At 45.1% G+C, this 14,957-nt stretch overlaps 1 protein-coding gene across 1 annotated transcript; it reads left to right on the top strand.

Annotated features, from left to right (window-relative positions):
* Nucleotides 1-163: 163 nt before the first annotated feature.
* On the top strand, nt 164-13,861 carry SODALDRAFT_355628 (hypothetical protein; the record flags this gene model as incomplete). Its single annotated transcript, XM_028613831.1, has 12 exons — nt 164-184; nt 286-340; nt 525-600; nt 724-808; nt 900-986; nt 1,283-1,545; nt 1,946-1,972; nt 2,037-2,095; nt 2,260-2,337; nt 2,421-2,433; nt 2,511-3,903; nt 13,814-13,861. The coding sequence occupies 12 exons, from the start codon at nt 164-166 to the stop codon at nt 13,859-13,861; spliced, it is 2,205 nt and encodes a 734-aa protein (XP_028471225.1).
* Between the last annotated feature and the right edge of the window lie 1,096 nt (nt 13,862-14,957).

Genomic DNA, 14,957 nt, shown 5'->3' with positions numbered 1-14,957 from the left:
GGACGACCAAGGAGAGAGAGGGTGTGTGAAACCAGCGGGGAGCATGCTGGTTGGCATGCGAAGCAGATAACTCGAAACAACTACAAGCCAGCGCCACATGGCGGTCAAGCAGTGTTACATATGCTTATCGTTGCAGTCGTATCAGAGATGTGGAAGCTCATGAATGGACAAGGCGAGCGAAAGAGTTGGGCAGTAATAAAGCAATGAAGAAACTAGGCCTCCGTGACCGCTATTATAAACGGCCCATTAAATAGCCCGACGGAAAATTGCCCAACCTTTCGTCAGTTCGGCAGCGATAGTGCCACCAGAAAAGAGATGTACGTCTGCTGCTTGCTGAGATGTGAGACCCGACCATTTCTTCTTCTTTTTTTCTTCTGCCTTTTTTCCCCCTTCTTTTTTTTTTTTTTTTTTTTTTTGGGGGGGGGGGGGGGGGGAGGGATTTGAATTTGGATTTGAATTTGTCGTGGATACTCCGTACGGAATAATACATCGCATCGTGTCGCCGATCTCTAACGCTCCTACAGATCGACCGGGAAGACAAACCAGCCAGAGAATGCCCGACAAGGAGACAGCAATGGTTTGCAAGCAGTGGCGGATGGAGTGACATGAGGCTGATTCTGTTACACAGGAACCGATGGTGTATTATCATCGGCAAAGATGAACACGGAAGATCATGGGATTGGCTTCGGACGCACTATTACTTTCTCCCCTGGCTGGGACGAGAGTGAAATCAAACCATGATCGTCCAAAAGTCCTCTCCGTAACCTCCCCGGCCGCCATGCATAACCAGCGCAGGGTCCGGATGGACGTGATCTACGATAGATAGGTACGGACAATAAAATGTCGAGCACTCAACGGGATCGGATAAACGTGTGAATCGAGTTCCCAATTCTTGAAAGCGCCGCGTCAAAAAAGAGCATCCATCTGCCCGAAATCTGTTCAACCCTGTGCCCATGGATGCTGGTCTCCCCGAGGGGAGTCCAGCTGTCCGGGATCGCAGGGCCTTATTTCTTCCTCCGGGGTAATCAACTTTGAAGAAGGAAAAGAAGAAGAGAAAGGAAAGAGAAAAATCCACCCGCCGAAGAGAAGAAAAGGTCCTCTAAAGTCTTTAGCGAGAAAGCACGGGCCATAGGAGACTCGATCACGTGAACTGTATCCTACCTTAGGTAAGGTACCTTACGTTATACCCCTCAGCTTAACTTTTCGCCCCACTCAGACCCACACCTACCCTTAGCTCAGCCTCCGAGTTCAATATCAGTTTATCTGCAACCACGTCCCATAGACTGCCTATGCTATTCATACACAGTTGATTGGCAGAAATGGGGCCGGCGTCGACCAAACGCTCCTGAACACTCAATGGCAGCTGCAGTCAGCAGAAGTTCGACAACATCGTGACCATTGGCTGATACCAAATGTAGTGTGCAGCCTGCTTCTCGAGCAGAAGCTTCGCCTTCAATTAAATTTCTTGGCACCTGCCGTTAATTCACGCACCCATCACATCGACGCGGCTCGCGATAAGACCGGAGGACCAAGCGAGAAGGCAAAGTTTCTGGCGAGGAGAGATTGGTAGGGTAGCCACTTCATAGCCACGTAGCTAGAGGAGCCCGAGATCTGGTATAGTTACGCAGTATGTACGTTGGTGCTAGAGTGGGTGCTATCAAACTGCCTCGGGAGCGCAACGTGTCTGTATGCTTATCCCCAGTCAACCATCAGTCGCCCTAAAACTCTTGCTTGCGCCATATGATGAAGCCTGTGGCAGCATTAGTGCCTGCCGCGATATAGGTTTGTAATATCCTTGAATGACCGGATACTAAGATTGGCCTAATTACTTTGAGCGTGAATCGCGGATGGGTTAAAATTGGCATCAACAAACCTGTTGCGGGCCACCCTATCATGCAGCGTGATTCCTATACCCTTGTAAAATATTGGCTGCATGCAGTGCCAGAGGCGAGCTGAAGAACATCCGCATCGGGTGCATACCGTAGATGCAGGTAGACTAAACATTTGAACTAAACCACATGCACGCCACACCACAGAGCTGAGACGACGAATTATGATAAGTCAGAGCGACCGATGATGCAGCCCAGAACGCAGGGTTGAGACGCAGCAGTATGAACGAGGGTTAAATAAATGTTGACTTGATCGCTAAGCAAGTACGATATATGTAGCCATAGCTCAGCATCGAATCGGCTAACAGTACTCCTTACTTCCCACTCCACGATACCTCGACGAAATATACCACAACCCTCAAGATGACAGAAGGCCAGAAACCCCACGGAGACAGCGTTCGCTCGAGGCAGCAATCAGAAAAACAACAGCAGGAGGTGACGGCGCTTAGTCTGCAGCCAGACCCAAAAAACCAACCGGTGGTTTTTAACCCAGATCTCGCGGGCGTGGCTTCTCTTGTCTGTTCATGCAAGTTGCTGCGTTGCAGTGGCGCTCTGTATAGCCCTAGCACTGCACGGATATCGTGCTGGAGATGAGACCAGCTCACGGATTACAGAAGGCAGGCTGCTATTCAAAGTCAGCGATATCACGACACTCGTCTCCGTGGCGCTGGTGGTCATCAAGACTGTCGCTGGCACCTGGTCTGCCACCGTCCTCTGGGGCTGCGCCCGCTATATGCTATCCAAAGAGCCTACTAGCCTGACGCTCGAGCGCGTGTCGTCTATGCTTCGGTGGAAGCTGCTACTGGGAGTCGAAATTCGCCGAGACAGCTTGATGATATCGCTTCTCACTATCGTTATCTTCATCCAAGCCTTCACGGGCCCTCTCTTGACTGGTTCCGTGAACTGGACGTCGGGGTCTCGGCTCTCCGTTAACGCAGTTTCTGCTACCACCCCCGGTCCGGGTAGTCTCGGCGCCTGGTATTGGTATAACGCCCAAGGATCTTTTGACAAGAGACCACATCTCAGGACCGGCGTTGGGTTGGCTGGTCTTGCTTGGGCGGATCCTTCTACCATGGACGCACACGGCAGGTCGGTAACTGGAAACGGATGCCGCCATATCATGAATGACGACGGTCTGCTCCCTGACTCGGTGGTCGTGAATGTTCTTATGCCGTGCATAGATATTCACGGGATACATTGGTACCGTTCCGCGGACGAGATGGGCGCAGAAGAGTGGGACGAGCTCAATGGCGGGGACTTGTCATTAGTGAATGACGACCCCTTTTTCTACTACACGTCTGGAGTCAGCTTTGTCTACAACGGATCAGACATACGTTCTGCTCCTAGCAACTGGGAGCAGCCGCCGCCACCGTACAGGTTTTCGGGCAACAAGACGGTCGTAGTGTTGCTGGATCGCCATGAGGCTACAGACCCTCCGTGTAGGGAGCTGACGAACACCATATTCGGCGACATGGACGCGCTGCCCTATTACAAGCCACGAGCTAGAGCTACTGGCTCGAGCGAGAACTGCTTCCTGATCGGACGAGTTAGCTTCACCGCGGGCGTGACGACGAGTCGTCGTGCAAGGTATATCAACGGACGCGTCATTGAAGACCAGACTCCGATCGAAGAGGTCGAGTTCGCGCCGGACCCGTGGGTCCGCGAGGCCATCTGGCTGCTGCCAGACATGATGACCATGATCGCCATCACCAATGCGTCTCAGCTGCCTTCGCACGACAACATCGATTACCACACCCACGGCCTGCTCCGCCAGAGCTACCTGGGCGCATGGAGCGTGCTCAGCCGCAACTTCAATGAAACCCAGGGCGAGTTCAGAGCGTTTCCCGCAGGCCCGAGGCTTGTCGCTGTAGTCAGCTTCGCACGAGTTTTCTCTTGGCTCGCTTTGTGCTTACTGATGACGGTCTCCGGTGCTTTGGTCCTAGGATTCTTTCTTCGCGAGAAGCATTTGGCCCGACTGGAGGATTCGGAACTCAGTAACATGGTGGCTCAACTAGTGCAGCTGATCTTTAGAGCGTAATATAGTTATGAAGCTTTCCACTTTTTAGGCGTAAAGGATATCTGCCTCTTATGCAAGAAGTTATTGTGTCCACTCGCTCGACAATGTTTTAGATTATATGACGGCTTGTTAAAAGTTGTTCACGTATTAAGGCCGAAAATATAGTTTATTCGAAATAAGGAAAGGAGGGAAGGAAAAGTCTACGCGGTATATATCGAACAGACCACAGTCTTTTCGGTTACGTAATAGGCCGGATTACTAAGAGTATAATCCGGGTGGACGCTTACAGAATCTGCACCATATAATATACGGTGGCAGCGTTTCCCTGACGGTCTGACACAGTTATAATAACATATAATTGCCTTCATTAATTTTGACCTATTTTGTGACGATTTTGACTACGCTTTATCTGATAATTCAGAGTCTTACTTACTAAGTGAATTACCTACCCTATTACCTTTACTACTACCGATTAAAGAGCTATCTAGCCGCGCCGATATAGCGAGTCTATACTATAACCTTTTTATAACACCTTATAACTATTTATAATCCTATTATATAACCGTTAAGATATCGTATCTTAGCCCTCTTATATATAAAACCTATAAGGATTAGGAGCTCTAGCGATACCTATACGAATCGGTTATTTCCTATAATAACGTATAGCGGTTTCTCCGCCTAGTCGATCCGACTTAAGCCCCCGAGGAGCCTATAATACCGAATTACGACTCTTTCCCCTCTATAACGCTTAGGCGTACCCCTATATAATATCTCGACCTTACGGACGCTGGCTAAAAGGCGTATAACGTCGAAATCGCGCCTGTTAGGTGCCTGTAGCAGTGGTTATAATGGGTCCCCAGTGTGAACCCGTAGAGGTCTAGGCGTGTCCCTGTCTAAGACCCCTTAAGGCATAAATAAAGCAGTCATCACATAGCAAATAGAATAGTCCCTCGAGGTAAATAAGGTAGCCCTTAAGGAAGTAAATAAGTAGTCCTTAAGGGGTAGCGGGACATAGTCTTAAGGAGCGGAGGAGCCTCCCCTTTAAAGGGGAAGGCCAGCGATTAATCTGATTCTTTAGCTCTACCTATATTCTAACCCTATTATAATCCTATTATAACTATATCTGGTTCCTTACTTAACCCTACCTTTTCACTCTTTACGACTACCTATTTAATATTTTAATCGCTTTACCCTTTAAGGGCGCGAAGACCGTTAAGGAGAGTTACTAAGATATGTAACTATCACGAAACAAACGATCCTACCTTCGATTTTAATAAGGCTACTAGTTAGTTTAAGCGGTAGCTCCGCGATAGCGAGACCGCCTTTATAGAAGACGCCTATAACTCCGCTAATAAGGAATATAACGGGAATACGCCGGGAACTAACATGGCTCCCGTATCTACCACCGCACCGGCACTTATCCCTATATCTACTACTACGTCTATTCCTATCGCTAGCACTACCTCTACCGCTACCTTTACCCCTATCGCCGTCCTCGTTCCCTAGACTATAGTCATAATAGGACCCGCATATAACCCTAACCTGCCCCCGTATACGAACGTTAACCTAGCTATGCTAACGGAGGAATAACTAGATAAACGCGTTAACTAGATAAAGGTATAGTGTTAAATAGGTAGTCGCAAAGAGTGAAAAGCTAGGGTTAAGTAAGGAACCAGGTGTAATCACGATAGGATTATAATAGAGTCAGAACATAGGTATAGCTAAAGAATCAGATTAATCACTGGCCTCCCCCTTTAAAGGGGAGGCTCCCTCGCTCCTTAAGGCTACGCTCTACTCCTCGAGGACTACTTATTTACTTCCTCGAGGGCTATATTATTTACTTTAAGGGACTATTCTGTTTACTATATAATAACTTACTTTATTTATACCTCGAGGGGTCTTAGACTAGTCATACCTGGACCCCTATAGGTTTACATAGGGGACCTATTATAACTACTACTATAGGCACCTAATATAGCGACCTCCCCCAGATACTCCTATCCTTAGGAGCGCCCGATCTATACTGGCCCCTCGGCTCCCCCGAAAGCCTAGCCTCCGAGTCTATCTCTAAATTCCCCGATACCCCGAACTAAAGCCTCCCACGATAGGACCCTAACGGGTCCCCGCCTAGTTCCTATACGGAGCCTTCCTTGGCTATAGCCCTAACCCGGGTATATTTCGTCGACTAAACTACTTAAGCTAATATCCTAGCCTGGACCCTAATAGGTTCTAGGGTGGTTCCCCCCTAAAAGCCTTTTAGACCTGCCCCTTTATCCTCCTAGGTTATCCCTTTAATTTATCTATAAAGGCTCCTAAGCTAGTGTCACGTGAGGTCTAACGTTACTCCTTCCGCGAACTCGTAGCTTCCTTCTTTATACTAAAAATAGGTGCCATATAACCGTTATAGGGGATATCTTATAACCTGCTATTACTCCCTCTTCCTATTCCTTTTCTTCCTCTTCTTTACTTAATTTTTCGATCGTGCTACTCTTCGTGAGTTTTTCCCCTTAATCTAAGATATCGTGTACTAACGACTTATAGTCTCTATTAATTAAATAACTACCGTCTTATAAGTACTTCTAAACGTCTTTAGTCTATAATACTAGCTAACTACGCGTAGTCACTATACCTTCCTAGGACGATAATAATAAACACGCCGCTACTCCTACGAGTATAACACGGGCCTCTAAGAGGCTTAAGACTACGGCTACGGTATCGTCCTCGTAGTCCGCTAAGCAGTCCGCCCCGTAGCCGGCTACGCTAGAGCCTCCTACTCCCACTACGGCTACGCCTTTAATATCGACTACTACACCGTCGGTCGCTCTATACTAGAGGATAGTAGATATCGGTATAGGCGGGGATCTAAGGGCCCCCTATATACGTTATACGGGTAAGTTAGTAACGATTAACTTTAAGGAGAAGATATATACTATTAAGGCCGTGACCTACTAACACGCCGATAATGGTCGGCGTATAAATAAGTGCTACTACTACTCTAAGTATAATAGCCTAAAGTGCCGCGTGGTAAGTTATATATCTTTATTATCACTTAATCCCTATAGCCCCTCCCTTTATAGACTACTCCGTGGTCCTATTAGTCTAACACATATAGCAGCTTCCTATCGCCGGTAAGAATACTACCGAGCAGCTTTAAAAGGTTTTAGTTATCGCTATCGATAAAGGTGGCCTGAATAAGAGTTATCGCGTAAGTATTACTAACCGTGTCCCCTTATTAATTCTATACGGTACTAGGCTATAGTAGTTCGATACTAGGTTATCTTTAAAGAGGCTTTAGGTTAAGCGACGCTAAAGGTTAACCGGTTATCTGCTAAGAAAGCTATAGCTACTCGGCATTAAGCTAAGGAAGTTACCGACGCCCGCTAGAAAACGGCGGAAGATATCCATAAAAGGCTTAATAGTATAGAGTTAATCCTTAAGTAATTCGTCGGGCTATAGCAGTAGCGTCTAGCCGTCGAGTAGAAACGCCTTAATATTAAATAATAACGCCTTACGTCATACGAGCGCGACCTCGCGGCCTAGGAGCGGACGGCTATTACTTTTAAGCAGATAGCCGCTCTTAACCTAGCCTAGGCTTAGGGAGACCTGCCTATACCTTTAGGGCCTGCCTTAGCCCCCGCGGGGGTTAGCTTTATAGATGATAATATATTTAGTAATAGTGGCCCTATGTAACCTTAAGACTTTATACCGTAAGGTCCTTAGGGTCCCCCGGATCCTTATAAAGTGCCTAATAATAATATTATAGTGCCGACCTTATTAGTGAAGAAGGGTAAGGGGAAGAAGGCTCTAACGCCCTTAACTCCTTTATCAGGGAAGAAGAAGAAGAGGTAGTAGGCGAAGACGCCACTATCTTTTTATCCTTCGACGCTATCTGCGGGTAGTAGGTAAAAGGGGGTAATAGCTGCTGCCGTGGGGCAGAGCTAGGTATATATAGAGGATAACGAGGTGGTTAGACGTGAGTCTACCCCTTTAGATAACGAGTTAGTAGGGTTTAAGGACACCATAAAGGGGCCGTGATAGTATATATAGAGGAACGGTTTTTTTTTTTTAGGTTTTTTACTAGTCTTCGGGTTAGGTTTTTTCTTTTTTTTTTAACCAGCTTTAGAGTATTCCTATTGTAACCCTAATAGTCCTAACTATACTTCTATTATAATATAATCGTGTCTCTATTATAACGGTTAAGTAGGGAGGAAAGTAGAGCTCGAGGCGATAAGCTATTATACTAGAAGAATAGGAACGGGGTCGGGGCGTCGCGTTTAAGATAAGACTAAAACGCTTAAAAGGGGGAATATAGTAACCGAGGCGGTAACGCCTATAGAGTCCCCTTCTGGATTAAGGGGGGGTCCCTGCCTAAGAATTAATCTCCGCGACCTACTAAAGGGCTTTACTAGGTTGATCTAGCCGATTTATAGTTCCTTATCTCTATTAGGTCCCCTACGGGAATAGTGCGTAAGCCCGCTTAGTTCTTGGTAAGCCTTATTATCCGTAAGAAGGAGGGAAGATAGGATAACGTGCTTATATCGTGTCTATAAGGTCTCCCGTGGGAATAATGTATAATCCTATATAGTTCCCTATAAGTTTCGTCTTAAAGTAGGCGTCGATAAATTCGTCGGGGATATTTCGCTTTAGCTCTTAGGTATTCTCTTCGTTACTATAGCCCGCCTATTTAATTAGATACTAGCGCCGTTTTCCTTAGTATTGGTAGTCTAGGACGGCTTTAACCTCGTACTTATCCGAATCTAGTTCAACGTCGACTATAGGTGGTTTCGGTTATAACCTATCGCGGAACCTTTATAGTTCTAGCAGGGAAACCGGGAAGACGTTATGAATTCTTATACCCTTTAGTAAGTCTAATTAGTAGGCTAGACTATATGTGCCGACGATTTTAGTTACCTTATAAGGTCCGATAAACTTATCGCTAAGCTTTTAGGAGGGCCTCTTCTATCGGATATTCTTCGTGGATAGTAAGACGTACTCGTTTACCTTAAACCTCCGCTAGGCATAGCCGTTATTATAATACTATTCGTAGGAGGCCTGCGCCTTCTTAATAAGATCCGAAATAGACCGGCGCTAGGCTATAAGGTATTCCGCCCGGGTCTCGGCTTTAGCGGCGCGGACCTCGCCTGCCCTCGGAAGCTATACTTTATTAGGTCCCCTTAGGTTATAGCTTATTAGGGTATCGGATAGGGTATAACGTATTGTAGAATACTACGCTATATTATAGGTGAGCTCTGCTAACGGTAGCCGATTAACCTAGTTATCCTATTCCTGTAAGCAGAAAACGCAAAGATAGTGCTTAAGGTTCTGGTTCTGCTGCTCCGTTTATCCGTTAGTTTACGGGTACTACGCTATAGATAGGCGCCTGGCTATACCTAAATATCGATATAGCGTTGCCTAGAAATGGCTTCTAAATAGCGAGCCTCGGTCTAATATAATACCATTAGGCAGGCTAAAATTGCGACAAACGTGATACTATAGGGACTTAGCAAGTCCTTCTGCTATTAGGGCACTACTTATAGGGATAGAAATAGAATACTTTATTAGACGGTATACTACTACGAGGATAGTATCCCTTTTACGGCCTAGGCTATAGACCGGCGGTAGCCCCGTGATAAAGTTAATAGATATCTTTATAAAGGGGCGCTAGGATATTAGGAGACTCGCTAGCTTACTATAAGACTTATAATACCGCGGCTTAGTACGTTAACACACGCTATAGGTGGGTATAAATTAACATATATTCCTAGGTAAATAATTCTAAAAGTAGAAGTCCGAAATCCTCTTAATAGTCCTTATAACTCCATAGTATCCTATACTAGGTTTATTATAGAAATACTATAGAACCTTTTATTAGAGGCTAGATTGGTGTAGCACGAAAACGCGATTCTTAAAATAAAGGATACCACCGCTCCTAGACTAGTATCTGTATATAGTATTATTACTATAGGCCCTACGCTATCTAATACAAAAAGGGTTATCCGCTTACGCCTCTACCACCTCTTTTAGTAAGGTAAGGGAATTAAAAGCGGGAAAAATAGGGTTAGACTCAGGGGTATTACGGGAACCACGCTAGTTCCCGATAAGGCCTAAAATAAGGCGTCTCGATAAGGGCTCTAAGGAAAGATTATCCACTTACACCTTTACCACCTTTTCCGGTAAGGGGGGGTTAAGAGCGAGAATAACGCGGGTACTATCCTAGGTCCTATATAGGCCTAAGGCAGAGCGCTTCGGAGAAATATTATCCGCTTATACCTCTATTACTAAGATAGGAGGAGCGGGCTCTAAAGAAAGGTTATCTGCTTACGTCTTAACTACTAAAGTAAGAGGAGCGGGAAAATTATAATCGGGGCTATTACGAGAACTATATTAGTTCCCGATATAGCCTAAGATAAGATGCCTCGAGAAGGACTCTAAAGAGGGATTATCCGCCTACGCCTTTATTACCTTTTCCGGTAAAGGGGAGTTAAGAGCGGGAATAGAAACTAGGGTAGCACGGGAACCACGCTAGTTCCCAATATAGCCTATAAAACGCTTAGAAAAAGACTCTACCGCCTTAGCCCGGTTAGTAACTAGGGCGCGCTTATAGGGCGCGTGTTAGGGCTTCCTTAATAACCTATCCGCGGGATTCAACGTTCCCGGGCGGTGCCGGATCTTAAAATTAAACGGGGCGAGCTCCTTAAGCCACCGCACGTGCTACCCCTTAAGCTTCGGCTTATCCAGTAGGTGGCGATGGTTTAGATAGTCTATTAGGACCACTATAGGGCTCTAACTATAAGCCATGTAGTGCCGCTATATCCGAAAAGACTTAATAATAGCTATAAGCTTAGAATCGGGTATACTATAATTAAGCTCGGCGCCGCAGAGCTTACGGGATATAAACGTAATAGACCTCTATAGCCTATCCTTAAGCTAACTAGTAACGGCCCTAATTATAAAAGCGGAAGCGTCTGGCTTAATTCGTATAGGCAGAGCAGGGTTAAAATACCGTAGGACCGGTACCTTCTAAAATAATAGCTTTATTTCTTCGAACGCGACCTAGGCCTGCTAGGAAAGCATAAGAACCCCGGCGTGGCCCCTAGTAGGGCCCCCTATATAGCCCCCTTTAAGATAGTCTATAAGAGGGGCGGCCACTTTAGAGTAGTTCTTAATAAAGCGCCTGTAAAAACTCGTAAAGCCTAGGAAGACCTATATCTTCTTAACACTATTAGGAAGCTCCTAGTCGCGGATTACCTTAACGCAGGATAGGTCTATACGTACCCTATTAGGGCTATAAATAAAACCGAGGAATTTAACGTCTTGAGTCTCGAATTCGCACTTATTAGGGTTAGTATACAGGGACTACTGCCTAAGCCTAGTAAGGACCTCGTGGACGTGTACGCAGTGGGTAACTAAGCCCTTACTATAGATAAGAATATTATCGAGGTATACTATATAGATAGTATCGATAAGGCCGGATAATACTTGGTTAATATAGCGTTAGAAGCTCGCGGGGGCGTTTATAAGACTGAACGGCATCACGAGATACTCGTAGTGACCGTATTTTATCCAGAACGCCGTTTTCCACTTACCGCCCTCCCGAACCTGTAATCGGTAGTATACGTCCTTAAGATCCAGCTTAGTGTAGTACTACGCTAAAGATAACCGATCTAAGATTTCGTGGATAAGGGGTAAGGGGGTACGGTCCTTAACGGTCACCTTATTTAGCCCTCTATAGTTAATATAGAGGCGTAGCTTACCACCCTTTTTAGGGATAAACAGGATAGGGGCACCGGCTAGATTAGTAGACGGTCTAATCCAGCCCTTTATAACGGCGTCCTATAGGTACTAGCGTAGTACCTCGAGCTCTTATACGGCGAGGGGGTAAATAGAACCGTAGGGAGGCTTCTTCCCTTCCTTAATCTTAATAGCGTGGTCCTACTACTAGTATATTAGTAGCCGTCCGGCGTTTTCGACGTTAAAGATATTAGCGAAATCTTAATACTATTCCGGTAGCGTAATAGCGGCGGGGTTCCCGTCTAAGCCCGGGTAGGCCCCGTTTTCCGGGAATTTATCTCTATATCCTACTAAAGGGCTTTTTATTAGGCCGATATAGCCCATAAGGCCGATATATAGGCCCCGCGTAGAACCTATATAGGATAGAGTAAGGATAGACTTAGCTTATCTAACTACCCTATATAGTTCTCTCGGTAATATAACTATACTAATATCACGGACATACTAAGTAAGAGACGATAAGATATACTCAGCTTATCGGGTTAATAACAGTAGATATATCACGGACTAACCGGTTATTAATACGGTATTATCTCGATAGTATAGCTAAGGGATAGTATCTATAAGACTTATATCCACGATCTAAAAAGGCCTATTTAATAATAGGTATACCTAGAATTAATATATTAAGGAATAGGCTATAATACTAGGGAAAAGATACACCGTAACGGATAATATTATTCGGACTTAATAGTTATATATTATTAAGACTTTAACTTAAGGAGGAAAAGAAGACTTTTCTCCCTCCGTGCTAATGTAGTAGTTTAGTCTCGCCGAGTACTCGGCGATCCGAGCGTATCTCTAATCCTATATAGTGCTAATCTATAGTGCTACTCCGTTCCTTATACTACCCCCTCTTTAACGGGGTTAGTCCCTTAGGCCCGTTCTATTCCCCTTACCGAGCGGAACGTGCGTATAACTCTAGCCTTATATAAACTCCGCCGTCCGGTTAGCGCTTATACTTAGTCAGCACCGGTAAGGCTATATACCTCCTTCTAAATATCACGACTTCCTTCTACGTATCGTTAGGTAATCAGTAAACTATCGGCGGTAATTATATAGCCGACTCGCTTACTAAATACTATTCCCTTTTCTAGTATCCCGCGTAATAGCCGGCGATTACTCGCCGCGTTTTATAATATCGCGCTCGTCGCTATACCTTCCTTTATTATCGTGGTATATAGTATTACTAAATTTATTCTTACCGTTCTTTATACTTACTCCCTCTCTGGCTAGATTCGTAACTAAAGCAATTATTCGCCTCGTGAATAATAGTTCTTATAGCTCCCCCGTAATTATTCTTCTCTTCTTCCTTTTCCTCACGTAATCTTTATTCTTTATATTACGTTTTAGTTTACTATATATTTATATTTATATCTATATTATAGCCAAATAATCGCTATGATATTCTTTTTATTTCCTAATATCGACTAATCGCTAATATATCTTTTTTACTCGGCGTTATACGTGAGTTACGCCGTATACCTTATAATACGGGCGATAGATAGCTAGGAAGGTTTTCTAATAATCCGCCTTATAGTCGTTACGTAGCCTCCTTAGCTACCGATATTTATATAGATTATATTAACTATTTTAGTTCTAATATATATAGGTGCGTCGTCTATCTACGCTTATACTAGGCGTGTATATCTATAAGTTTATCCTTACCTTCGCCGAACGTTCGGCTTCTAAAGCGTTTTTAGATTCCCGATAGCCTTCTAGGAGCTGCCTAGACTATTTAGAATATCACCACTAGCATTCTCTAAAAAAAGGCTAATAAGGAATTAGCGCCGACTAGTCGGCGCTACTTCTATTTACGGCTTTAGGCCGTATATAAATAATTCCGTAAGGCTTTAGATAAAGCTACTTATCCCCCTGCCGCCGCTACTACTAACCGCCTTATACTTAACGAGCTATCGTTAATTCGGTCTTTATTAACTATTAACCTAATAATACGGGTTTATACTTATCGTTCGCTGTTCGGTCGGCTTATACTAACCTCTTCTAGGTTAATAACCTTTAGGTCGATAAGGCCTATTCCCTTATAGGAATAGTTACGCCTTTTACGGACTATAGCCTTATCACCTTTATTACGCTACGGCGTGCCGTCCGCGAGCTCCGTAGCGCGGACGTCGAAGAATATCCCGATAAGCGTGCGGCTTAAGCCGCCGGCCTTAACTAGCACGGTATAAATACGTTCCCTCGCCTACAGGGTCTAGCCGCCGCCCTCGTAAACGTTAGCGAGCCTTACTATCGCCCCCTTATATCCGCCGCCTTCGCCGGCCGCCGTACTACTACCTATAAGCCCTAAATTTACGTCCTTGCGAATAATAAGGAGAATATCGCCGAGTAATCGCCGCCCCCCGCCGCTAGCGTCGCCTCCTCCGCCGTTAGTATCGCCTCCCCCGCCGTTAGTATCGCCTCTCCCGCCGCTAGTATCGTCTCCCCTACCGCTAATATCGCTTCCCCTATCGCCTCGCCTATTACCGCTAATAGCCCTAAAGTTAGCGTCGAGCTATCGCTCGTAACCGCCCCGTTTAAGGAGGAGGAGGAGATAAAGGAGGAGGGTACTAAGCCCGACTCCGATAATATTAAGATAGAGGATACTAATCCCTTAAAGGAGGTTATCGTTATTAGCAGCGATAACGACTCCTTTAAAGGTTTCGATAACTAAAGGATAGATTTTTCCAGTAGCTGTAGGCACTATATTAATAGCGTTAGGGGTCGGTTATCTTATAGTCGCCTTTTAGCGTTATTACCCCCTATATATAGCTTTCCCTTACCTTATTTACTATTCCGCTATATAAGATAGTATTAATTTCTTACTCGTGGTTTAATTCTATATACCGGCTATTCGGCGCTAGTAGTTATCCTACTTCTTATATATATATTTCTTTTACTTCTAATAACGCTTTACGATAGCTAGAACGTTCTCTAAGTAGTCCTCGGGCTCTTAGGTATTATACTCCACGGGCTAGCCCGCCCACTTTACAAGGTAGAACTTCCGTCCTTATTCCTCCTTATAGGCTATAATATCTTCGACTTCCTACTTATCCTACTCTTCTATAAGCAGTAGTAGGTTATTCGCCGAACCCTCCGCTATAAGCCCGTCTTTCCACGGTTCTAATAGTGATACCGAAAACACGTTATATATCCTTAAGTACTACGGTAGTAGGCGAACCCTATACGCTAGCTCGCCGATTCAATCTAAAATCTCTACCCGGATATAACGCGGTATAAGTTTTAAGCCGGCCTTAAAT

Source organism: Sodiomyces alkalinus, assembly GCF_003711515.1.
Source record: "Sodiomyces alkalinus F11 unplaced genomic scaffold SODALscaffold_1, whole genome shotgun sequence".
Lineage (NCBI taxonomy): Eukaryota > Fungi > Ascomycota > Sordariomycetes > Glomerellales > Plectosphaerellaceae > Sodiomyces > Sodiomyces alkalinus.
This window is presented reverse-complemented; position numbering and strand designations above follow the sequence as displayed.